We start from the raw sequence: 24,384 nt of genomic DNA, 5'->3' as shown, positions 1-24,384 counted from the left end.
TTTTAAGGTCACACATACACAGAGTAAGACACAGATTAAAACACTTATTACATTTGCAAATTCAAACCTTTATTTGTGGTAAAATCAGAATAGATGCACATTTTTTTTCTTTTCTTCGTGCAGTGCTCCTCTTCGTGCACAACTGCTAAACTAATACATAAAGCAAATACTAACTACCAGGCTGGAGGTGCTGCGTGTCCACATTCAGGGGTCTGGCCAGTCAGTAATGGCAACAACACTGGGCTTCATTTCATATTAACTCAATTACTAAACAGCAATCATTCCTAAATACGACTACACACTTTTTTTGTAATAACCCTCTTAAGTTTATTGAATCACATGTAAAATGAAGTCAGTGTTTTATTTGTTTCCCAGAATGCAGCAATAAACTTACTGTCGCAAAGTTAAGTGTCTGCATACAAAAGGCAGTAAAGTCATGATCATGATGTACCATATCTATGATCTGTCATTGGCTTTGCTGGGATTGCATTGCATTCTGGTCCATTGAGGCTACTACTGTTGGACACAGATTTGTTGTGCCAGTATAACTGCAGAATGTCTGTGCTAAGTGAACCTACAGTAAAAATACAAGTGACTATACAAACAGCTGCAATATCATATTCTCATGCAAGAGACAGATAAAGACTAATGTAAAGACACCTGGACGGACGTCATCAGGTGGTCTTTTCCCCATTTCTGATTGGCCAGAAGCTCCCCCAAATGAGCATCAACACACTGACGCCTGAAAATATGCAAATCACAACAACATAGCAGTAGAACCACAGTTAATTCTGTGTTATGAAGACTTTAAAGATCACCACTTGCCAGACATTCACAACAAGGGTATTACCGGGAAGGAAAAAAGTGTAAAGACTCAAATGAAAAAGTTAAAATAAAAAACAACAACAGACTTGGAGAGAATCTGGACACTTGTTTTTTGTACTGCATGTTTCTTTTTTTTACAAAATGGTCTTTGATCGTTGACGTTTACATTATTTTTTAATCCAAACCTTGGCATATATGGTGGTATTGTCTCAAATTTTGTTTGCCAATTAAAAATGGCTGTTTGCGGTTGATTATCATTATTGGCAATGGAACCTGTCGCACAAACAGGTTTGTGGATCTGATACTGAGTCCAATGTGACTTTAAAGGTAACCCGTGTAGGATGTTTCTCGTAATATGTCACGGTTGCTGTCAGTGCTTCACTCTGTGGCGTCATGCAACACCATTAGGGGTGTAAGAAAATATTGATACACTTGAGTATTGCGATATTTGAAATGAAAGCCAAAATACGGGATAATCGGCACTTTTCACCTGATGAAGAGTCTCGCCAAGGTTTCGCAGGCCTTTTTGGGGGGATTGTTGTGTACCTGATTTCTAAAGAAAGATGCGATGCATGCTGCGATGTTTTTAGGCATTTTTTTGCAATGGAATTGCGGGAGAAAGTGAAAATCACGGGATTGCTATGATTGGTAAAATTGGTCGGAAACTACAGTGATTGATCAGATTTGCGGAATAAATGCGATGTTGCCGGGATTGGGTGAATTGGAAATCATTTTTGCCATCGCAACTTGAAAAGTCAGGGGATCTGGCTTGCTTTGCGTTGGCCTTACACAGAGGATTGGCGTATTTGGATTTCTGACTTGCAGATATCTGGAGCACTAGTGCGGTTTGATTTTTGACCTTTTTGCATTTTCATGTAATCACAGCTTCTTACAGTGACATATTTTAAGAGAAATCCCTACACGTTGCATCTTTAACATTAAAAAGCTCACACTACCCCAGAAAAATATAAATTTTCACTCATACCAATGACATTCAACATTCAAGTGCCAGTGTTTTTGTTTACTGTCTTTTGGTCAAGTCACTTTGTAAAATATCAACTTTCGTATTAAGCTTATAAAAATAAATATTTCCCAAAAAGGCTTGATAAATTACACAAACTAGCAGCGAAAGTAGACTCGAGAACTCTGTGTGCAAACAGCTGAATTTCAGCTGAAGTTTACGGTTGCTGTTAACTAGAACTCCACCTGGTCCCAAAAACAAAAAAAAACAAAAAAACTGTTTCATATCTGGAAGAACCTTTCCATAAAACATACAAACACACACACACAAAACTGTGGAGAAGCCTCTCTTTGAACCCTGGCTACACTACACTTCAAACACACTCACTCACTCCTTCATACCTCTCAGAGGTTTTGAAGGAAATGTATTAGAGAAGACTTAAATTGAACATTAAACTAAGTAACCAAAGTATTTTCTGTAAAACTCGGTGGGATTTGAAGTCTTTCTACAGAAGAGGGCCCTGCAGGCCGCAGCAATGGGAGCATAGCACCATTAATTGTTCACTGACAATCGAAGCACTCCTGCTGGTAAGTTAGTTACTGTAGTGATGCAGAATCATTTTCCATGATAATGCTGTATACAGTGTAACCAACTTCACTATCTGCTCCATTAGGGCTGGGTATCACCCTTGAATTTAAGGCATCGAAAGGTTTTGAAAATATTCAAAAACCAAAAACTAAAGTGCTGGATTTCTAAATGAGAACTTTGATTTTCTTTCAGATGAAGTAAACTGAGCAGTCTACTTCTGATTTAAGTAAAGCTGATGGTTAAAACAAATGTTACATTTAAACTCATTTACTGTAGAGGGTATGTATTTATTCACATGATACCCCCCTACACTGCTGAGTGGCAAAAATAAACTGGTATAGCTTCAATGAATGGAAGCGCTGCAATACAGTGAGAAAAACAAATCACCTTGAACAAGACTTACAGCAAGAGCATCTATAGCCATGCGAGCTGTTTCAGACTATAGTCTAACACCAGCATGCTAACATGCTCACAATGACAATGTTACCATGCTGGTATTTAGCTGGTAATGTTTACCATGTTAACAATCTTAGTTTAGCATGGTAGCACGCTAACATATGCTAACTAGCGGTAAAACAAACTACAGATGAGGCTGATGGTAATGGCATTGGACAAATTTAAATTATGCCTAATGATGGCGATAGAAGGAACATCGGGGGTCATTAAGATTCATCCTCTTACAAATTTCAGTCTGTAGTAGACCAAGTGACTGACCTACAGCCATAGAGCCCTGCTGCTAGCATTGCTAAAAAAAAAGGCCAACAGAATTGACAGGGAATTTTACTCTAGTAACAATGACGATACAAAATGGCAACTACATAGGAATCCAAGTTTCAGCACCAGGAATCCAGGTGTCATGTCTTCTCAGCCTTTGTCAGTCAGTAAAAACTTCTGCCTGAGTTGTTTCTGAATCGGTTTGTGGCATTGATCGACACAACAGCTCTTAAAACATTAACACAGTGCTTTAAGCAATGTTTCAATTGGGTTATCACTGCTATGCTGAACATGTGTGTTTGTCATTCTGGGGTGAATGACCGCGGTGACTTCCATGTACGGCGATGTCACATGCACGCCCACTATGTCATTTACTTTTATCTGTTACTATATTTTCATCTGTATTGAAAAATACCCAGCCCTAACTAACAAGATTCAGTCATTTCAAGGCACCGCGCACATGTCAGAATTTGGGCTGAATTCCTTTTGTGCCAGTTTGTGCTCAAATCCTAACGGAGCACAGACAGAAAACGGCCTCAACAGAACAGAAGAAGTGAAGTGAAAGCAAGCCACAAGTAAGTGATATTGATCGGACTTACTGCAGGAAGTTCAGTGCCCAGGGGGCATTTTGATGAGGTGGGATGGGGGTTTGGGGCACAGTGGTAGTAAAGTTTTGCTCCAACACAGTTCAATAGTAATTAGAGCTGACAGATAGAGCTGCCCTAGAAAAAGATTTAAATACATTGCATATATACATGTGTGTACTCTGAACAACACTACTTGATGAGATTGCTCTATAAACAAGATGAAAAGTGAGGTAAACTTCAGTTTGACCTTCCTTGATTCCCTGCTGTGTAACTCCTCAATTCCTATCAGCAGTCAACAATTAGCTCATATCTTGTATCCCATCAGCAATTCTTAACAATGCTAGGAACAAAAAAAGTAATTCCTTCATTTATTCAAATTATTCTATCTGCCCCCTAGTGGCTGTTAGAAGGCACAGCAACGTCTACACACTGAACCAGATTCATTCAAGTGGCTTCGCCTCTCACTGTATATCCTTCTTATAAGTGTGCATTTGAGTTTAGGCTGCAGGAAAGGCATTATCGCATACTTATAAAACACAAAAGACTGCATACTAAGTTTGTGGTAGGCATTTGTCATGGATTCAAGTAACAAATGCTGACAATATCACCTCTCACAGAGGGAATATATGACAATGTCAGTTGACAATTCAGGCATTAAAATTGTGTTATTTAGTCAATATGTAAAGATAGACTGATTTTGTAACAGTGCCTCACGAATGTATTCATCTGCTTTGAGCTCCAAAACAACAAATATCTGGGTGGAAACTTTGAGATTGAAGGACACCACTGGTTGCTGTAATAAAAGCAGAGTGTATCTTCATCTGGAAGGTAATGAGCTTCAGTTTGGCATTTATCTGCCTCTGCAGATCCTTCTCCCCCATGATGGAGGACAGTAGTTGGATGTGCATTAAAATTTGACAGTTCTCAAAAAAACTGCCAATTTGACAGCTGGTTAAGAAAATTGCTACATGTAAAGGTGTCCCCAAGACTATTAAAAAAGTGCAACTAAAGTGAGTAAAAAAAAAATCCTTCATAATTGATTGTCTTTTGCACGGTTATCTTTAACTTATTGTCTTCAACAGTTCATGTAATAAATCTAAGATGGAGACTATCCACCATTGCTGCAGGAGAAATTAAAGTGTTATTCAAATCATGCCCACCGAAATGTTTGATTGGTTAAATGGCTAAAATTATCTATTGGGACACCTAAAACACAGTTCTGGTCAACAATTTATTTAATGTTTTAACTGGTGCTCATTGTAGTTTAGCCTGAATTATACAATGCTGAACCACACTTTAACGAAAGAAAATGCAAAATAATTTTCTGTTTTTGGTTCATTTTGAAGTGGCCATGGGGAGCAGTTGGACAGTGTGCTGCGTCTGCCCATTTTTTTCTAACACTGACAACTGTCCTTAAACGTAGCAACATCCCTTTAAATGCCATTTTACTGGCCCATCATTTTAACCACTACAAGGTGAACAAACGCAATAAGTTGGTGGATTTTCACTAAGATACCAAAAGGCTAGTTTGCACGTGACCTGCTGTCTGCTTGAATCCCGAGTCCTCCAGCATCACTCACTCAGCCTGAAACTCTTCAAAAGCCAACTAGTTTCCTAAAACCTTAACTGTACTCAAGGGAAATACGTTTGACCCAAACATGACCTGTGATCAAAAAGTAGTCTAAAAATCATAGAAGACGGGAAATATCAGAGAGTTCTAACATAACTGAAGCCTGCTGTAGAATTGTATTTATTTGCTTGGCGTTTTCTTTTTAACTCCTTGACCAAAAAACAACAACACTTGCATATGTTTTATTGTCTTGGTCCAGCCTTGTCATTTGTCAAAGCCAAAGCCAGTGGGCAATTTGAGATCTTCCTTGTGAGCATTAATTGGTAAATAAATTGGCTTTACTGGTTTATGTATGTGTAAACATGCAGTTTCCTTAAATAATATCTTTAAAGAATAAATCTGCCAATCAAATTGCCCACTGAACTAAGCTAACCAGACACTGCCTGGTCCAACGTAGAGTGATCAAACAAAATATTTTACACATCAAGTGTTGTTCCACTTATAATTCACATTTAATTATTCTCATTTACAATTCACATTCTTTTTCAGTGGAGATTCTTCTCTTTTGGTTTTAAGAAGAGTTGAACTATTTACATTGAATCTATATTTTTATTTCACTAAAGTTGTTCAAGTAAACAAAACAAATTAAGATCCTGATGAAAAATAACGATCCCCCCCCCCCACCAGGTAGCAACAGAGCATTTTTTTATTTTTAATTATTCTGCTGCTGCTAATTAACACAGTGGGGGATTGGAGCTCTGCCACTGAACTGTCCAAATGTACAGTGGAGTTCCTTTTAGGAGATCAATCAGGGGTGAAACATGGACATCCTGGGTGCAGGTCAACTGCCCCTTGGAGCCTGGTTCCACAGCAGTGCCAGGCAGGGCTAACCAAGGATTACGTCAAAAAAATATGTTGGAACACGATATACAGTTCTGTTATGCCACTTTAACACTAGCACACTTTACCTGTCCTATATCTTACAACTATGCTGAGCTAAGTATCTTTTTAACATTCCTAGCCGGGCTTAACTGAAACGATGCAAGCCAAGGCGTCATTTGACAACACATACATACAGAAGTAGTAGTCGAGGTATAGTAGGCGGAAAGTGTCGTGCTTTTTCTGTGGTGCTGTCGCAAGTTCATAATAAGAAAGAGAATAACAGCATCAGTCCACAACTCCACGTGTCAAGAGCCTGCTGGAGTAAAAAGCTTACTTGGAAAAATGTGGCATGCTGCCTTTAAAAGTTGGAAATGTCTGTGCTTTTTGTGTCATCTGAGTACTTTGAAACATTGCAACAGAGAAATGGACTTCATTACAAAGCCATTGAGAAACAGAAAACAATGAAGCTTGTATATGTTGAATCACTAGGAAGAATAGGAATGTATGCACCAGCAAGCTTAAGCAGGAGCTGACTAGTTCCATTTCGTCCGTGAGTGAGAAGAGCAAAGTTTGGGCACATCTTAAACCTCCAACACATAATCCAAGGAAGTAGTGCCTTTTCCAGCCGGTCCTGTCCTATGGACACGGCTGGAATAGTGCCTGATTTTCTCAAAGTACTGTAAGACAGGACATGGTTAAAATGTGCTATGAAGGAGTGGCATATCCTCTAGAAAGCCCCAGCTGTCCCTGCTGTGATAGGTTAGGCTTATAGATTATCCAATTCTTTACTTTTATCCCTGACCTCGACAGATCTTAAAGACCCAACGAATAAACTGGAATGACTTATTTTAGAGAAGACTCTTCATGTAACTCTCCAGGATAGAGTGAGCAAGAACATTTTGAACTCTTTTAGCCTTTTAGTTGTGTATCCCCCTTGAAAGAAGCTTTTGGCAAACAAGGGTTTCAATGTTTGAGGTGGAAGCGGAGCCAGTTTCCCAAGAGCATGGTGGCACTAAGAGTCAGTGGAACAGCCACATCCAGTGATACAATTTGGTAACTGTTGTTTTAGCAGCAGCCATATAGTGGTTTTAATTTTTACACCCCAAAAATGTTGCTACTCCTTGCTTTGACACCACTGCTAGATGTGGTCACAAGTACAAAAGAGCACAAGCATAGATAATTATCAGGCTGTGAATATATTTCATTTTGGCTAATATTACCCTAGAGAACTGACACTGAAACTGTTATGATTGCAAGGTTTCAGGAACATACCTACATTTGCAATCGCATATCTGATTGATTAGTAGCTGTAATATAACATGATTGCTGCTGCACGGATACACCCAATTCTTTCTCAGTGGCTCTGTGACGGACATAATGTGACCCAACAATTAGTGACAAGATGGCCTTGAGAAACCCAGACTCGAGCTCAAACCAGAGCTGTAGATGTGACTTATAGGTCAATTAGTAGGACTTGGTTTTCAAAAAGCATAAAACCACAGCAGTTATCTCCGCTAGTAAAGATAGGAGGTATTATTTAGTAATTAATGCAACTTTGAACGAGGCAAAAGTGTTCTCTTATTGACCCATTTTAGTCACTTTGGATGAGGGTATATCAAAAGAATCTTTAAATATGATTACAGTGGTATTATGCTTTTTGGAATCAGCTCATTAGAGACCTTCTGAGAAATTTGAAATCCAATAGACGGATAAGAAATTGCTTTGAGTTTCCTCATCGCAGTTTTTGTTTAGTTTTTATTTTTTTTTTGCCAAGGTTTGATTTAGTTCAAGCCTAGTTTGTTTCCATCCAAATAGAAATAAAGAAAAACATGTTTTAACCCATACATGACATTAAATACTCATTTTTTAGTCACAGTTGGCCAATACTTGTAGCCAGTTACTTATTATGGCAATAAAAACAACGGAAATAAGAGACAAAGTTCAAATTCTTAAAGGCACAGTACAGAAACAAATGACCCTCCATTTTTTGTTTCAAACAAAGAAAATGCTGTTTGTAGTTGTGACATTAACAACCACAAGTCCAAAGACTATTTGCTAGCATCATTGCTAATGGGCGACGACATCTGCTGGCGTCCCACTGACTGGATGTTTCAGTTTATCCAGCCCCTTGTCCCTTCTGTCTCTGTTAGACACCTTTCTCAGATCCCGGTAAATCAATACTTCAATATGTTTTTAAAAAGGTGAAAAAATAAAAAAAACATTTCTGTTTCTGTGGCTGCTTTTAAGTATCTGTCATGTCGTCAAGTGAAGAAGCTTCAGCCAGTTCCCATTTTTGAATTTATATGCAGACATATTTTGCTCAGATTTGACATCTTGCCTTTCTCTGCGCTATATTTAAGAAAAGTTTTTGGCAGGTGATTTACAATATGGCCATGCGATACATACAAAGATGACATGTGAAGGTAGACAGGACGCCTGGCTGGCTTTGGGTGAACGCAGACAAAAACACAATGAAGCCGAAAGTGAAGGAAAAAAAATGGATTTCCCCCTTGTCTTCTACAGCTGTTTTGTAAGACTTTACTCACTGTAGATCCATGTCCATCTAATCTTAGGGGGTTAAATGAACTCTCAGAACTTTAATTTACATGGTTAATTTTCTTCAAGCACTTGCCACAGAGGGAAAATAGTTCAAAATGTCCTCACTGAAACCAAAAGCTGTTGCTAGCTGGAAGCTAACAAGTAAATCTGTGGCGAGTGTTGAGAAATAACCAACACAAATTGAACAATCCCTTTATAATGTGACCTTGTTTAAGAAAGAAAGAAATTAAGAAATCAAAAGAAGAAAGGATGGGGACTGTAAGGACGAGGGTGGAGATGGAAAGGACAAGAAATATCTAAGGATGAATTAAAAGATCTGAGTGCACAGGGATGGAAGGGGGGCTATATAAATGAGCATAAATAGTTTAATAACATGCACATGGGCTGTTGGGGTTAATGGGGGGGGCAGATGTGGTGCAGACAACAGTGTGGAGAGAGAAAGGAGGATGAAAGAGAAGAAGAAAGAAGGATGAGTGTTTGAGGAAATGGAGTAACCTAGTTGCCCCACCAGTCAACTTGAGAGTGCGAGTAGTTGCCTCCGTAGCCGTCACTGGTGTAGAAGTTGCCAAAACCACCTGACAGGGAGGAAACAGAGGAGAAAATTCAAGGTTAACAAAGTAAAGTTGTTCCCCATGAACCATGTTGCAGTTCATTCCAGAAGTTCCTATCCTAACCTATAAACCTATACAACCTATCCTGTAATGTGGTGGTATGGTTATTAAATATGTTATATGAATGAAAACATGTGTAAGCCTATTCCTGCTAAACGTCTCTGATGAACATCAAAGCTTTTCTAATTGCAGTAGTGAGAGCGATAGCAATTTTGAGTAATGACTCATAACGGACTGTGTTATATAGCATACAGGATATGTCCATTTATAATGCCATAACGTTCAATTAGTTCTCAACTGAGAGCATCAAAGGTTTATGCTCTTCTATAATGCATACATGCAGTCTTAAACAGTTCTAGAAAAAATCTTGCTACAAGCAGAATAACTATATCACACATCCTAAGACCAGATCTAGGGTTGGGCCAATGTAGAAAGGTTCAAAACAGGTTGATATTAAACAAAATACCAGACCAGTAATAAAGAATTTTACCACATGACTTGAGTTTTCAACAACACATTCCTGCAAATGTTTCACAGTAAAAGCCTTGTTAAGAAATGACAGTTTTCTGTCCACTGAGGGCACCAGAGGACTTCAATTTAAAACGGATACAGGAAGTGTTGAGTTTGTATTAACAGCATAATGCAGCAAACAGGAGTGGACTAAAACGGGGCTTTGACCTTTCAATCTACTAAGTTACTCACTGTACTGACAAACTATAGCTGGCTTGCTACCTTGCTAGCATAGCAAACAGATGTGATAAGCTTGAGTGACATGATGGTTGTCAGGGACAGGGTTATATTGAAAATGGGCAAATATTACTGAGAGCTGCTTCTTATCTCTTTTTAAATTTGCCAGAATGGCTCCTGATGAAAAATTCAGATTTAGTCACTTTGCATCCAATCAAACTGGTTTAAACTCATACACAAACCAGGCTGGGAATACCAGAAACCAACACTATCCTCACCTCCTCCAAAGCCACGGGGGCCTCCATGTCCTGCCTGGTTGCGACCTCCACGTCCTCCAAACCCTCCAGCGGTGCCTCCTGCAGCTGTCTGGCGATAATCACGCGCTCCAAAACCTCCAGAAAACCTGGTGGGTAAAACAAATTCATGATTTAAATCCAAGTAAACTTCACTGCATTTGAACAAACCTTCAATGGAATTTAACATCCATAGAAAACACATTTATTGTTTAAGAGGTGACAGTGTGTATGTATACCTCTTTGAGCGTCCTCTGTTGCTGCTCTTGTGCTGGTGTTCATACGCCAAGCTCTCAAGCCATGAGGGAACCTCCTGTTTGGCCTCAACCAGGATGTCCAGCAAGTCCTTAGTAATGTTCCCATTTTTATCATTGAAGAACGATGTGGCCAGTCCTACAAGTACAATAGTAGTAAGTAATACTATCAATAGTCAGACTCACAGTAAGTAGGCTGTGGGTTTAAGCCTGTCATTGGCTGACTGTTTCAGTGGGAATTCTCCTCCCCTTCAACTATGTGCTGCTGCTTTGCAAGAGCACTGTCGCTGAATCCTGGGCTCAGCGCCGCCCCAGAAGATTGTGACTGGTTTAAAAAAATACAAACAAGCCAGACGGTTGTTCTATATCAGAATGGTAATGGACTCTGGCACAGCGCTAAAACGAAGTATAAAGATTGGTTGGGCTATGCGAGACAATAGTAGTAAGTCTATCTTCATTTGTTATATCATGCAACACACAAGACACGTGTTACATATTACTGATTAGTTGTAGGCTTACCCAGGTTTCCGACTCGTCCGGTACGTCCAATACGGTGGACATACTCCTCTATATCACTGGGCAGGTCAAAGTTAATAACATGTTTCACATTGGAGATGTCCAGACCCCGAGCTGCTACCTGAATATGTACAAAAAGAGCAGAAACATTAAAAAGTACAGAAGGAAAAAAGCTCTCACACACATCCAGTGATACCATACACTTATGTAATCAGTAGTTTACTGACCGCTGTGGCCACCAGAATGGGGCATTTTCCTGATCTGAACTGGCTCAGGGCCTCTTCTCGGTCTCTCTGGGAGCGGTCGCCATGGATACTGGTGCAGGCGTAGCCCTCCCGATACAGGAAGTCCTCCAAGGCGTCAGCGCCTTTCTTGGTCTCCACAAAAACCAGAGTCAACGAGTCCTTACCTGATGAACAGAAAGAAATAACATCTGAGGTTAATCATTAAAGGTGAGCGGATAATCATGGTGGATACTACATTTTTAACACAAAAAGCTGTAATTTCTGTTTTCAAACCTCAGATTTTGAATACAGCAAAACTGCAGCCATTGCATTTTATGAATGAGGGCCAGTGGGTTTTTTTAATCTGCACTAGTACAAAATTCAGGGGGTCACCAAATCATGTGGAATGATTTTTAATTAACACAAGAAACGCACTGTTGTTTTTTGTTGCAGGGGTATCTTGCTCTGAACCTAAGAAATAAACAGCCAGATGACCATGCAATCCTCACAGCTCGCTGACAAAGTTTTAGATTTCTCATTTTACTACATGTTGTGGATCTGACTTGTAACTAATGGATTGTGGTAGCATGAACAGCAATGTCAGACTATGTAAATTAACCACATCTGGAAGATAATTTATACTCAACAAAACATCAATGTCAACATGTCAAACAATGATGTGACACATCTGGAAATGTTTGACACAAAAGTCACTTTTCAGTCATTTTTCAGGGAGCTTAAACTTGCATTATTTTCAGGAAACATAATATCTTAATTTCTACTAAGATTGCAACTAAGGATTATTTTATTTATCAATTAATCTGCACATTATTTTCACCAGTAATCGTTTAGTCTGTAAAATGTCAGAAAATCAGAAAAATGCTCATTACAATGTCACAGAGCCCAAAATGACATCTTCACTGCTTCTTTTGTCCAACCAGTCCCAAAACCAAAGACTTATTCATTTACAATTATAAATCACAAAGAAAAACAAAAACTCCTTAGACTTCTAAGTAAAACCAGAAAAAAAATTACCTAACCCTAACCCAAATTTTTGCTTGAAAAATCATTGAAACGTTTAATCGATTATCTAAATAGTTGGCAACTAATTTTCTTCCAATCAACAAATCAATTAATTGACTATTTGTTAAATGACAAAATATAATATTTGAGTGGCAATGCACTATTTTACTGTATCTTATTTATTCATTCTTTTAAAAAGAGCTGTAGGTACAAAATATGTTGCATCATACTGACAATCTTGAGATGAAAATCCTTCAGTGTATAATGGAATCATATCAGTTACTCTTTCAGCCCTATGGACAGGCTATACGTGTGCTGCTATGGCTCATATGATACATAACTCTTAATTACATGCACCTTAATTTGTATAAAACACATTACAATAGATGTTTTTCTATGAACAGAAAAGTGCAACAGGCAGCAGGGAGTGCAGTGTGGATAAAAAGAAAACATAATCACGAGAAAAAAAAGAGTTAACAGAATCAGCAGCTAGTGAATAGAACCACTGATGGAAAGAGTTTGGTCATAGTTCTTCCGCAATGCTCCTTCAACATTACTACCTGATCAGTGAAAGGCATTGGCCCACATTTATATCCACTGCTAGCTAGCTGTTGAGACTACAACATAACCAGACTCTCTCTATCAAGGCTTTGGGTCTGACATGAAGACACCACAGCAACATACTGTACATAAAGATGCCACAAAAAACTCTTGAACTAAGAATAAAAATATAAATATAAACGGCATGTCTGATGTAAGCTTAGCAAACTTGACCAATGAAATGATACACAGAACCAAAAATAACTGAATAAACAAAGGACTCTCCATCCACTGAGAAGAACATTAAAGGGCAAGCAAAATTATTTAAAATGTGAAATGACGGATACAAGTTTCACCATCGAGGATCTTACCAGGTTTCTCTATGTTGTCTCCCGTATTGTCCTGTACCTCGCTGGGGATGACTTGGAATAGAACCACACCAAACCACCAACATGTAACTCAATCACCAGTAGAAAACCAACTCTGTATATGTTTAATGTTCCTGATGTACCAAAGAGACACACAGTAATGTATTGGCTGGGATGGGAGGACGACATTATGATAATGGCGAAAGGATTGGGGGAAATAGAACTGCACAGTGTGTGTTAGCAATAGATCTAAACCGTTCAGGCTGTAGTTTATGTTGAATGTGTCGCAGACCTGCAGTGTTAGGACACATCTGAAGGTTATGAGTTGCTATATGATGGTCTCACCTGTGGCACTGAGCAGGTCCAGGAGGAACGACCTCTTATCGCTCTCCTCTACCCACACCACTTTCTGAGTGATGTTCTCTGAGGTGGAACCAACTCTGCCCACTGCCAGGAAGATGTACTCCTCCAGGAAATCCCTGGCCAGGATCTAGAAGGGCAGGAAGAGAATGTGCTTATTAGTAGATTTTTAAGCAGTATCCCTACTTATAACCCCGTTTTGCTTTTCTCTTTCAGTAAGACTCCACCATAAGTGATGCTTACATAGTAGGGCTATAGCAAAACAAAGAAAAACTGAGAGGTTCTCCTAGTCAAGTTTCAAACAAAATACGCAGGCGATCTGAGGCGTAGATCTGCCTGCAGGGCTAAAATTATTTCCAGGATATTTGCTCATTGCAATCAATTTCCAGGTGTTTCAATGACTGGAAAGGATGTGTGGGAACCCTGAAACAGGTCTAATGAAAAATCTTCATCATTATACATGACTGCCTGGAATTATGCCTCTCTGGGCTGCACATAGGCAAACGTGTACTTGGATTGCCCGGGTCTCTATTTCCATCCTGACGACAGTTGAATCCACAAATTAACATGCTTGACACACAACAGGGCTCCAGAGTGCGACCAATTTTTAAGAGTGCGACTAGTAGTTTTTCTAGGTCGCACTGGTGCACCTGACGCTGCCCGGCTGAAAACATACATTTCGCAAGCGCATCGTCTCTCTGTGTTCTCCTGTGACCGAACTCACACTCATGGTAGGATCATATTGTGTTCTAAACTAATAAGAGACAGAGCTCGGGCGGGTCTTTGCCTCTGATTGGTTGTGGTCCTGTTCATCGCGCTAAATTGTGTGTGTTTAAAAATTGCGCGCGACCTGAGCACCAGAATAGCTGACTAACAAACGGAAAAATAAAATAAACGCGACAAACAAGGAAAAATGAAGAGAGGCAGAAATATTGAAAGTTTTGTCATTAAGAAAACCAAGCCTACTACTATAATCCCATCCATCCCCACTACTGAGAGTCCATCCTGTCAAGACACGGAGCCCTCGGTCCCTGGTGAGATACCAAGCCCCAGTCCTTCGGCGACAGCATCAGACTTGGAACCAGAGGAGGAGACAACCGAGTCTGGGATAGAGCCCGGCTCCGAGACCCAAATTAAAAAGGCCAAAATATATTCCTTCAGACAGGACTGGCTGAAACAATTTCCCTGACTGAGGTACAACAAAGGACGTAACGCAATGCACTGCGTGTACTGTCAGGAGTGCGGTCAGAATATGGACGGAAATAGTGCATTCCTAAGAGGGTCAACAACGTTTCGTATTGAAACTTTAAAAAAACATAACATGTCTAAAAAACACACGATATGCCGTGACAAGTGTGTAGAGAAAGTGGCCCCTCTCCCAGCTGCATTTCAGCGGCAGGTAGTAGTAATCAGGTCCTCTTTTATTTGGAGATGTTTTATTTTATTTTATTTATGCTGGTGCACCTAAAAAAAAAAAAGTTGGGCGCACCAGTGCAACCAATGCAAAAAGTTAGTCTGGAGCCCTGTACAGGCCCATTTGATTTTCCATGCGATATCTTTGGAGAAGCACAATTCCAGCTTTAAACCATCAAAGCTCTAATATTCAATTTATTGTCAATGTGATTGCTGAATTTGTCTAGTTTTTTTCTAACATACATACACATACAGCATACACATCAGACAACTACTGTAAATGTACCTGGATCTCTTTAGGAAAGGTTGCGCTAAACATCATGGTTTGTCGGATTCCTTTATGCGGCATGGTGTCCTGTTCAACGATGCGTCTTATCTGTGGTTCAAATCCCATGTCCAACATACGATCTGCTTCATCCAGCACCAGGTAGCTGCAATGAAAAAGACACAAAGGAAGAGGTTTAAAATGTATATAATAAGAACCGTTGAAGAAATTTTGTCCATCACTCCCTCCCTCAGTTCAAGTCTTACTTGCAGTAATCCAGTCCAATCTTGCCCCTTTCCATCATGTCCACCAGTCTTCCTGGTGTTGCCACCAGCAGGTGGCAGCCTCTCTCCAGATCTCTGATCTGCTGGCCAATGTCTGCTCCGCCATACACAACACAGGGACGCACTCTGGACCGGTAGGAAAACTACAAAGAAAAACAAAATGGTTGATGAGATACATGGATAAATATTTCTCCTTTTTTTTTTTTTTTTTAAAGAATTCATACTTGTGTGTTTCTGTGTGTGTGTGTGTGTGTGTGTGTGTGTGTGTGTGTGTGTGTGTGTGTGTGTGCGTGCGTGCGTACCTTCCTGGCTTCATCATATATCTGTAGTGCCAGTTCTCTGGTTGGAGCCAATACCAGTGAGATGGGGTATTGCTTACGGCGCCCATACTTTCCATTCTCCTGTAATACAATGACAACACAACATCTCAGTCGAACAACAGTTGATGTTGATGAAGTTGTTTTTCCAGTTAAGTGAAGTTAAGAAACCACAAAAGGTTTCAGATGGCTGAGAACCATGTTCAACTCAAATGTGAGCTCCAAAGTTCACAGTTCAAGTCACCACTTATCAGGACTCAGGAGACCAGTGGTTCCCAAACTGGGAGGTGAGACCCCTTGAAGGGGTCAACAATTTATATTCTAAGGGGCTGCAAGATATCTTTTGACTTTCCCCTTACCTGTCCAGATGCTTTAGCTGCGTTAAGAGCTTCTCCTGGTCCTTCAGTGTAGATCTGGCTGAGAATTGGCAGCAGGAACGCAGCAGTCTTCCCAGAACCTGAATACACAAAGTCAACCTCATTCATCTCCAAGTGCATTCAGCAGGATCATCGTTTAAAGATATTTATGACTTTGCTCTGTTTCTGGAAATATGATGCCCAGTATGTGGGTGAGTGTGTCAACCTACCTGTCTGTGCACAGGCCATAAGGTCTCGCTTTGCCTTGACAATAGGAATGGCATATTTCTGGACAGGGGTTGGTCTAGTGTAGCGACTTAGGGCAATATTACCCATGACAATCTCACCCATGTCCACATCTTGGAACTGCAAAGCGCACACACAGTCAAACACACAAAAAAAAGAGCAGTAGAAAGTAATTTGATACATAATTTACCCTTGATGGATCCCTAGTAAACAACAATAGCTTACACTCTCGATGTGGTGAGGGCAGTTTTGTCCTGTGGCCTCGACAGGAATGTCATCGTATTTCTCGAAGTTGATCCCAGTGTTACTGCCTGAGAACAACTCACTATACAGGAGCAAAGCAGGAGAAACAGAGTTAGTCTAATGTTCAGAAAAGACACGCAAAAACATTTAACAATGATTTGAAATAATGACCCTTGTGTTAAACACTTTTGTCTACGAACACACCTCGTGTTTTCTTTGCTAGTTTTTGTGATCTTGAGTAAATCACTGCATTTTAATTATTTGGCACATTTTTTAAACTAATGATATTAGACATAAGTTGAGTGACACTTCCATACTGGTATGCTGTTAATATTGTGACCTAAGGCTAAACATCTGCCTGGGAGTTTTGTTACTGTACAATAATGCTTTGAAAGGATAACGGTCTGTTATGTGTTATGTGTTTGTGTTATTCTATTACACAACAACCAATGAACCCCAACAAAACAAATTGTCTAATGTTGATTTTAGAATCCATTCATTCAGTCATGATCCGTACTTCCAGTATAAAGCTGATAATGGCGAGCATCTTTCATGAACCGTTCCCTGATATTTCCTGGTCTTGTAACAAAATTAGTCCAATTATCAGACTTTACTCGTCTTGAGTACACCTCCCATTATGACCGATAAAAGTGCAGACTCACTGTTCAAGGCGTTCATTACGTGGTGTTGGTTTGGACCAGTCTCCTTCCTCTCTGGACTCTTCCACCCAGCGGCTGTTTCCTCCTCCTCCTCCACCGCCACCACCAAATCCACCATGATCAAACCTGAACACAAAGACAATGACGGTACAAGATGTATGATACGATATTTTAGAAACTCTACAAATCACACAATTTTAATTTTTTTATATATCACAATATATTGAATCGTAATTCCTGTATAATGATAAATATTGCCAGATTCTTGTAAATACACAGCCCTACTTTCATATTGAACGTGGTTCCTTAACCTGAACTTGTTTCACTGTGACTGTAGCAGCAGATATTCACTCTGTGTCTCGTCTCCTTACCTCCCTCTATTAGCGTTGCCTCTGTCATTGAAGAACGCAGACTTCCCTCGGTTGTTACCAAAACTGCTATAGGCGTCCTTGGCAGTGTTCCAGCCACCGGCGTCTTATAGGAGAATGAGCACAAAACTATTAGAAGACAGTTTCATACATACAGTGTTATCAGTATTCAGAGTGTGGAGACAACCACAGCTGGTCTTTGGACTCATATATGGGAGAGGTTTGCTATGAAACAGTATTTATTTGATGTCTAAAGACACTGACAATTTCAAGAGAACCAGGGCTTGTGAAGCTTTGAAAAAGGGTTTTCTGGTTTTCTTTTGGATCCCTTACGTCTCCAATTCCCTGTCAGTGGAGCAGCTTTATAAAGTGTGTTCAGTAGTGTTTCAGTTCTAGCTTTGGATAAACAATTCATATTTTGGGACCTTTTTAGTTATTGTAGATTTTCTTTAAAGGAGAGCACATAACATTAGCAAAGGTTTGATGCAGCAACCCCCACCTTTATTTTCGTAGCCAGCGAAGCCCATTGGCTGCGCTGGGTTGATGGGGTTGAAGGAGCCGCCCCTGTTGCCGCGGTAACCTCCTCCGACGCCACCTCGGCCCCGCTCCATGCGGGGTGGGCCACGGTTAAATGTGTTGCCAGCAGTCATGCGGTTGTCATGGTAGCCATTTACAAAGTTGTTGCGCCCCCCGTCCCAACCATCTACAGAGGGAGAAGAGGGCAATAATGAAACAATGATCCTGGTATCCAATGTGTGCAGGATTATGACATTATCGTTTCGGTTCTTATTGGTAACCCATAAGCGGTGGACTGAAACCACAGATTACTTCATAGGGCTGGGTATCGCCACAGATTTCCCAAATCAATTTAAATTCCGATGCACAAGTCCCAATTCCATTAGACTTCTGATTCTCAGAGAGATTTTCAGATAACTACTGCTGTAAATTGTAAAACCTGGTGGATTATTAAAAATATTCATGTTTACATGAGGATTTAACCCTGCAGTGTTTACTGGCAACAGGTACATGCTGAGCAGGTCAGATGATCCAGGCTACATTGTAAATAGACAGCTGCGATCCGCCGTGGCCTACATAGCCTCTTTAAAGCACCTCAACCACAGTCAGAGACGCCCTATCTTCCAACACCAGTTATCTTGCTGTTTCAGCTCATTTTCTCATGTTAAAGTGTTGAGTAAGTAACGCTCTCTGTATGCCTTCAGATCCACAAACACAACCAACTATACTTTGAGGCCAGATCTTGTTACGAAATGTTTGAATTTTGTGAGAAATAGTAACTTTTGAAACTGTCCGCCATTCATTCCCATTCTCTTTGCCCACTGAAAGAGCACAGCTCAATACAGTTTCTTTATGAAGTTTATAGATAACCAATTGACAAGAAGACTGTCAAATAACAGCCTTTAGATTGTGACGCTGGCTGCTCAGACTAATTATACGTTTTTTACTCAGTATCTAATGGCGGTATGCTGTAAATGGGTGCCCTTTGTGCATGTTTATAAACTACTTTGCTAATTAAACATGATGTGCTGTTATTAATGACTCCTGTTGAAATGTAGTTTGGAGATCAGTCAGACTGGTTGGGAAAGATCTTGTTGTATGTGAACCCTGTTGCTGATCAGTCACGTAGTGTGAAAATCACAACAACTTCCAGTACTCCAGTACAGTACAGAGATCTCATAACTTTGAAAGTCTTGTAGAGTGTCAAAGGATTAAAGAACTAAAGGTTGCCAGGCGAGACTAACAGGGTAAAAGCCTCACATCTTCAGGAAAAGGCACACATTTTAAAAGCTAAATTTCTGGATTTTATGAATCAATATTGCGTCATTTAAATGATGAATCAGAAAACAGATTTTTTAAACCTACTTCAAGGCATACTAGGTGGTATTTTCGTAAAAAGAACAATGTATAGACTCATACACACATAATCCCTCTCAATCATCACGTATGACCAACTGCTGCGGTCTGTGTGTCTGTTTGACCGGGGGTAAGTGCAGCCTTGTGTACCTTCTGCAGGATTGTGCGGAGGAAACTGAAACAATCAGAAATTAACCTTTTATTTCTGATTCGCAGCTTTGTCTTCAGTAACGGCGCCCCCTCACTCCAATTTACTGTCCACTTTGTTCTACCATCACTGAAAAAATACTGCATAGTATGCCTTTAATACCCCTTATTCACTTCACAGAGAGGAGGTAAGAAAGCAGAAAACATACTAATGAGAGATGCTACAGCAATGAATGTTATGGAGTTTAAGAACAGTAGAGGTTTTTTTTAGAATTAGAAGTTTTATAGAAGTTCAGAGAGGAACTTACAGTTGGCTGCGGGCGCAATGGTGTAGCCACCTTGTCGACCAGCAGCGAAGGCATTTCCTACTGGACAGGAAGACAGTGTTTCAGTTGTGCTTTTAATCAGTAACAACTGCAGTTAATAAAGATACCCTGTGGAGTTTTAGACCACTGGTTTTATTATGGAGCAATGTTTTAACAAGTGGGTCCCCATTTCATTGGAATCGTGCATGCATACTAAGACACACAAGCATGGGGGGGGCACGACCTGATTCATACCACTGCACTGCACTACACTGACCCTGACCAACAGCTGACAGCAGTAATGTAATGTGCATGGACACGTAGCGATGCGCCAGCAAAAGGCAGGGAAGACTGCTAGCTAGCTAACATGGATGTAAACAATACAAAGTATTGCATATACAAGTCCGCTTTGATAAAGTTTTATGAAGACGGGAATACATTATTCACACAATGCATTTTGGTGAGTAACGCTAAATGTAAACATAACTTGTGTTTGTTTGTTTACAAGAAAACTCCACAGGACAGCTTTAACTTGATGCTACACACCATTTTTGGAAGCGTCGTTCCGTAAATGTGGAGGAATGTATCGCCCTGCAGACAGAGAGAGACAGTGTCCAACATCATTTAGTGAATTATAAAACTTTAAAAAGGACTTGATTTTAAATTAAATAAATATAGGAAATAAAAGATATTCCCTCGGTTGCCTTGCGGTCAACTTTCCTGTCCTTCCCAATTTATTCTCTATGGAGCACTTCCTCATTTGCTGTCTTTATGACCCAGTGTTATTACCGTGGTTTACTACTTGTGGAGGTGTGTGAGTGTCACTCACTGGCAAGAGAAAATGGAACGTTTGAACATTTTTAACACAAACACGTTGGCTGCTTACTGTTAGTGCCTCCACCTTGTCCGTCCGCTGCACTCAAGTCTAGGACAGCGAGCTGGAGAAACAGAAACACACGAGTTATTTTCAAAGGAACAAAAGGGTCTAGCTTTGTTGGACATGTTTGAGGCTTCGGAGCGCCTCTTCTTGCTGCAGGTGACAGCAAAACCTGCCGCCTACTTGAAAACTAAAGTAGACAACCTGTTTTTGTTTATCCGTCAGAATGAGCTGTGAAAGCGTTGCTCACAGACAGTAGCCGAACTGTCCAGATTGAAGAGAATAGAACACAGAAATGGGTTTTTTTGCTTTTTTTTTTATTTCGGCACACACACCAGTTCACCAATCCTATTATGGCGAGGTCAGCAAACTGCACACAGCTGCTCTGAGATACTTTACAACAAAGGATAGCAAAGTGATGATGCAAAAGATCTGATGTTGGGGCGACCGGCTTTCTCCGAGCAGACAATCCATTTCCAGATATTGAATTTTTAGGGCTCTTCAACACTGCATCACATTCAATGAACTGGGCTAATGAGAGGGATTGACTCTACATAAAAAATCTTCCCAGTGCAGATTTCTCTGCCCCCTGACTCAAAAGGAGGAAGTGTAATTTATTTAAATGAGGTCAGTGTTGCGCACCCTGCAACACTCCCGTAGACATTTTGTCAATTAAACCCGTCCAAAATATCAATTGAGAACATACAGTACTTTGTGTTGCCATCCAACTGTCTGACCAGTCAGACACAGCTAGACTACGTTGCTGGTGACGCAGAAGAAATGAGCATTTTTCTCAAAGCGGGACGCAGTCAAGAGAAGCTTGAAAACTGTGCAATACTGCGCATTATCTGAAAGCCGGTGGGCTAAACTGCCTAACACCGCATTGTTTGTGTGTCAGTCCCGCTAGCTCCATCACCGCATACCTCCATTTTTTTTTTTGTATCAAGCTGCAACACAAACGCAGTGAAGAGAATAGTTAAAGGGTGCGTTTCATATGCTTACACGGGAAAACCGACAGAAGCACTCCGACGTAATTGGTCATTTCGCTCTCAGTTGTAACGAACAGTTTGTCCGCAGTATAAGCTAACTATCACATTAACTGCAAGGCTATGGGTTTCTTAAAGCATTTTCAACAACTATTTGGTGTAACACATATAGCTATTAAACAACAGTCAAAGGGCAGAGGAGCTCAAACTGTTTTTAACGTCGTACACTTCGTCCCCCTCTACGCAGCCGCTCTCGGTCACGCGGGTGTGCAATTGAAGCGCACCCAACGCTGGCTAGCACGATAGCATCTCGTTAGCGGTGTTTCTCGGCTAGCCGGAAAGCTAACATTTCTCCCTGGCGTTATAACGTTTCATCAACTGACCCCGCAAGACACAATAAACGGACTCGGCTTACCTGCTGCTCTAGACCGTGGACATTTTCGACGGCCACATGACTCATAACTATAGAATATGGAGGAAAAATGTTGTCGTTGAAAAAAGGACCTCTTTGTTTGCCGGGTTTGATGCACTGTTATTTCTCCTTTGCTTCTCGCTTGTTTCTCTGGTTACGACAGATGGCAGTTATTTCCTTGACTTAACAGTTAAACGCAAGTTTGAAAAATGCTATTGTTAAATTTTACGTGCTGATAAAGTCCTGTATTTTAGGTACAAGGATGGTACTTCGTGCCAACTCAGCTGATGTCGGCTTGCTCTTCAGCTGAAGCTGAGCTCAAGCCGTCATGCACCAGTTAAGCGAGGTTGAGCAACACAGAAAAAACATCCGGCAACGCCAAAATAAAAGTGAAACAAAGATGAGTCATTGTAATATTTTGCTATATAAGCAATCCAAATATAACTCAATCTGTATTTTTGAATTAATATTTGGTAATATTTTAATTCTTTTATGACAGAATATTTTCCTGTATGTGCAAAATCATGGTAACTTGAATACTTGATAACTAAAATGTGTTCAAAACTCTAAACACGAATCCATTTCAAGGGATATTTACTAAACGCGAATGCATGTTGTTACCAAATGTTGCATATTTCACACACGGTTATGGGGAGCTATAATCAGATAACAAGTGTTTCATATAAAATAAAAAAATATTCCAAAACTTTAATCTAAAGTGCGACTTTATTTCCCTACTTCCGGGCAGCCACTGGCTAACACTAGCGAGCTTGACGGACGCAAATAAAAGTTAATCCAGACACCGCGAGAGTTTAATCACAGTTTCTCGCGATATCGCTACTACAGTAAAATAAATATGTATATATATATAGCCTGATGTCTTCTCTCCATCTTCACACTTTCAATTGCCTCTAAGAAGTTTGTAAAATGTGTTTCATCACTTTATACTAATATATATTTTTTGTTGTTGTTGAATTAAATATTCTGAAAAAAGTTTGTGTGTCTTGATTTTTTTTTTCTTTTTAATTCAGACTTACAATGTACAAACATTGCATTACATTGTACAAGTATTTCAATGGAAACATTTAAAAAATATAACTTTAACCCACCAATATTAAGCAATTAGACATAGCAAAGTAATTTCCCAATTACTGTAGAGGTTTTAATACCATTCTTATTTGTTAATAATTTAGAAGCTGAGTCAAAGAGATGTTGTAGTTCAACACACAAAGATGAATATTAGATGTGGTTAAATTAGATATTTATTATTTATAACAAGGCACATACGTTTAAGAGCTATGTTAGTGGATTGTAAATCAGTGTTACAATTCAGAAACAAAGCTATGTCTTCTGTATGTGTGTCATACCTTTTAAAAAAAAAATCAATAAAGCAACATTTGAAGAATGGATGAGAAATGGATTTAAATTCTATTTTACAGAAAGAACATAATGGAGAATTTTGTTTTACATTTATTTAAAAATGTTCTAATACTTTCATGTGAACTTCTTTAATCCTATTATTTCTAATGAGGAATATATTGGAGTCTCACCATATTTTTCTTATCGATCCTTGCCATTGCCAATACTGTTGTTGTGAACCTGTCTGTCTGTCTGTCTCTCTCTCTCTCTCACCCTCACCCCAACTGGTCGAGATAGATGACCACCCACCTAGAGCCGAAGGATCTGTCCTAGGTTTTAAGTGCTTGCTCATGGTGGTACTGTTGGGTCTCTGTAATTAATGTTATAAAGAGTTCGGTCTAGACCTGCTCTATTTGAAAAGTGTCCTGAGATAACTTCTGTTATGAATTGGCGCTATACAAATAAAATTGAATTGAATTGAACTGAATTGAATTTTCTCTACCAAGATTTCAGGGAAATAAAAGTCAGTTTGGGAAAATCACTGCACTAGTATTTTTCTGATATGGTGATTAATCGGAAAGTCAGAAAGGTCCTTCCCACCAATTAAAAGCCACATAATTTCCCCAAATCAAATGGCCATATAACAATGCACTTTGGATGATGAATAGTAACTTTGGTGATGTTTTTTATACCATTGTTATAGCCTTTCAAAA

At 39.8% G+C, this 24,384-nt stretch overlaps 1 protein-coding gene across 5 annotated transcripts; it reads right to left on the bottom strand.

Annotated features, from left to right (window-relative positions):
• Positions 1-44: 44 nt before the first annotated feature.
• Positions 45-22,643, bottom strand: LOC127378872 (ATP-dependent RNA helicase DDX3X). Of its 5 annotated transcripts, none has more exons than XM_051428192.1 (20): positions 22,316-22,643; positions 20,924-20,975; positions 20,584-20,628; positions 20,041-20,100; positions 18,213-18,416; positions 17,717-17,819; positions 17,349-17,471; positions 16,669-16,768; positions 16,428-16,563; positions 16,201-16,298; positions 15,827-15,925; positions 15,507-15,667; positions 15,262-15,406; positions 13,548-13,692; positions 13,206-13,256; positions 11,275-11,456; positions 11,051-11,168; positions 10,517-10,670; positions 10,263-10,387; positions 45-9,261 (listed from the first exon to the last, which is right to left on the bottom strand). In XM_051428192.1, the coding sequence occupies exons 1-20, from the start codon at positions 22,358-22,360 to the stop codon at positions 9,182-9,184; spliced, it is 2,226 nt and encodes a 741-aa protein (XP_051284152.1). In that variant the 5' UTR covers positions 22,361-22,643; the 3' UTR covers positions 45-9,181. The 5 variants fall into 5 exon arrangements, with proteins under 5 accessions (XP_051284152.1, XP_051284154.1, XP_051284157.1 ...); XM_051428194.1 differs by having other exon boundaries at positions 20,041-20,097; XM_051428197.1 differs by lacking the exon at positions 13,206-13,256.
• Positions 22,644-24,384: the final 1,741 nt, after the last annotated feature.

Source organism: Dicentrarchus labrax, unplaced genomic scaffold (genome assembly GCF_905237075.1).
Source record: "Dicentrarchus labrax unplaced genomic scaffold, dlabrax2021, whole genome shotgun sequence".
NCBI lineage: Eukaryota > Metazoa > Chordata > Actinopteri > Moronidae > Dicentrarchus > Dicentrarchus labrax.
Note: the sequence above shows the minus strand (reverse complement) of the source record. Positions and strands in the feature narration are given on the sequence as shown.

Bases quoted from the DNA above. Each gene is read 5' to 3' on its own strand.
- LOC127378872 (XM_051428192.1), bottom strand. From the start codon at position 22,360: ATGAGTCATGTGGCCGTCGAAAATGTCCACGGTCTAGAGCAGCAG. The intron at 13,257-13,547 runs GTGAGACCATCA...TTCTATTCCAAG, and splicing joins GGACCTGCTCAGTGCCACAG to TCATCCCCAGCGAGGTACAG. The intron at 10,388-10,516 runs GTATACATACAC...TTTACCCACCAG, and splicing joins AACAGAGGACGCTCAAAGAG to GTTTTCTGGAGGTTTTGGAG.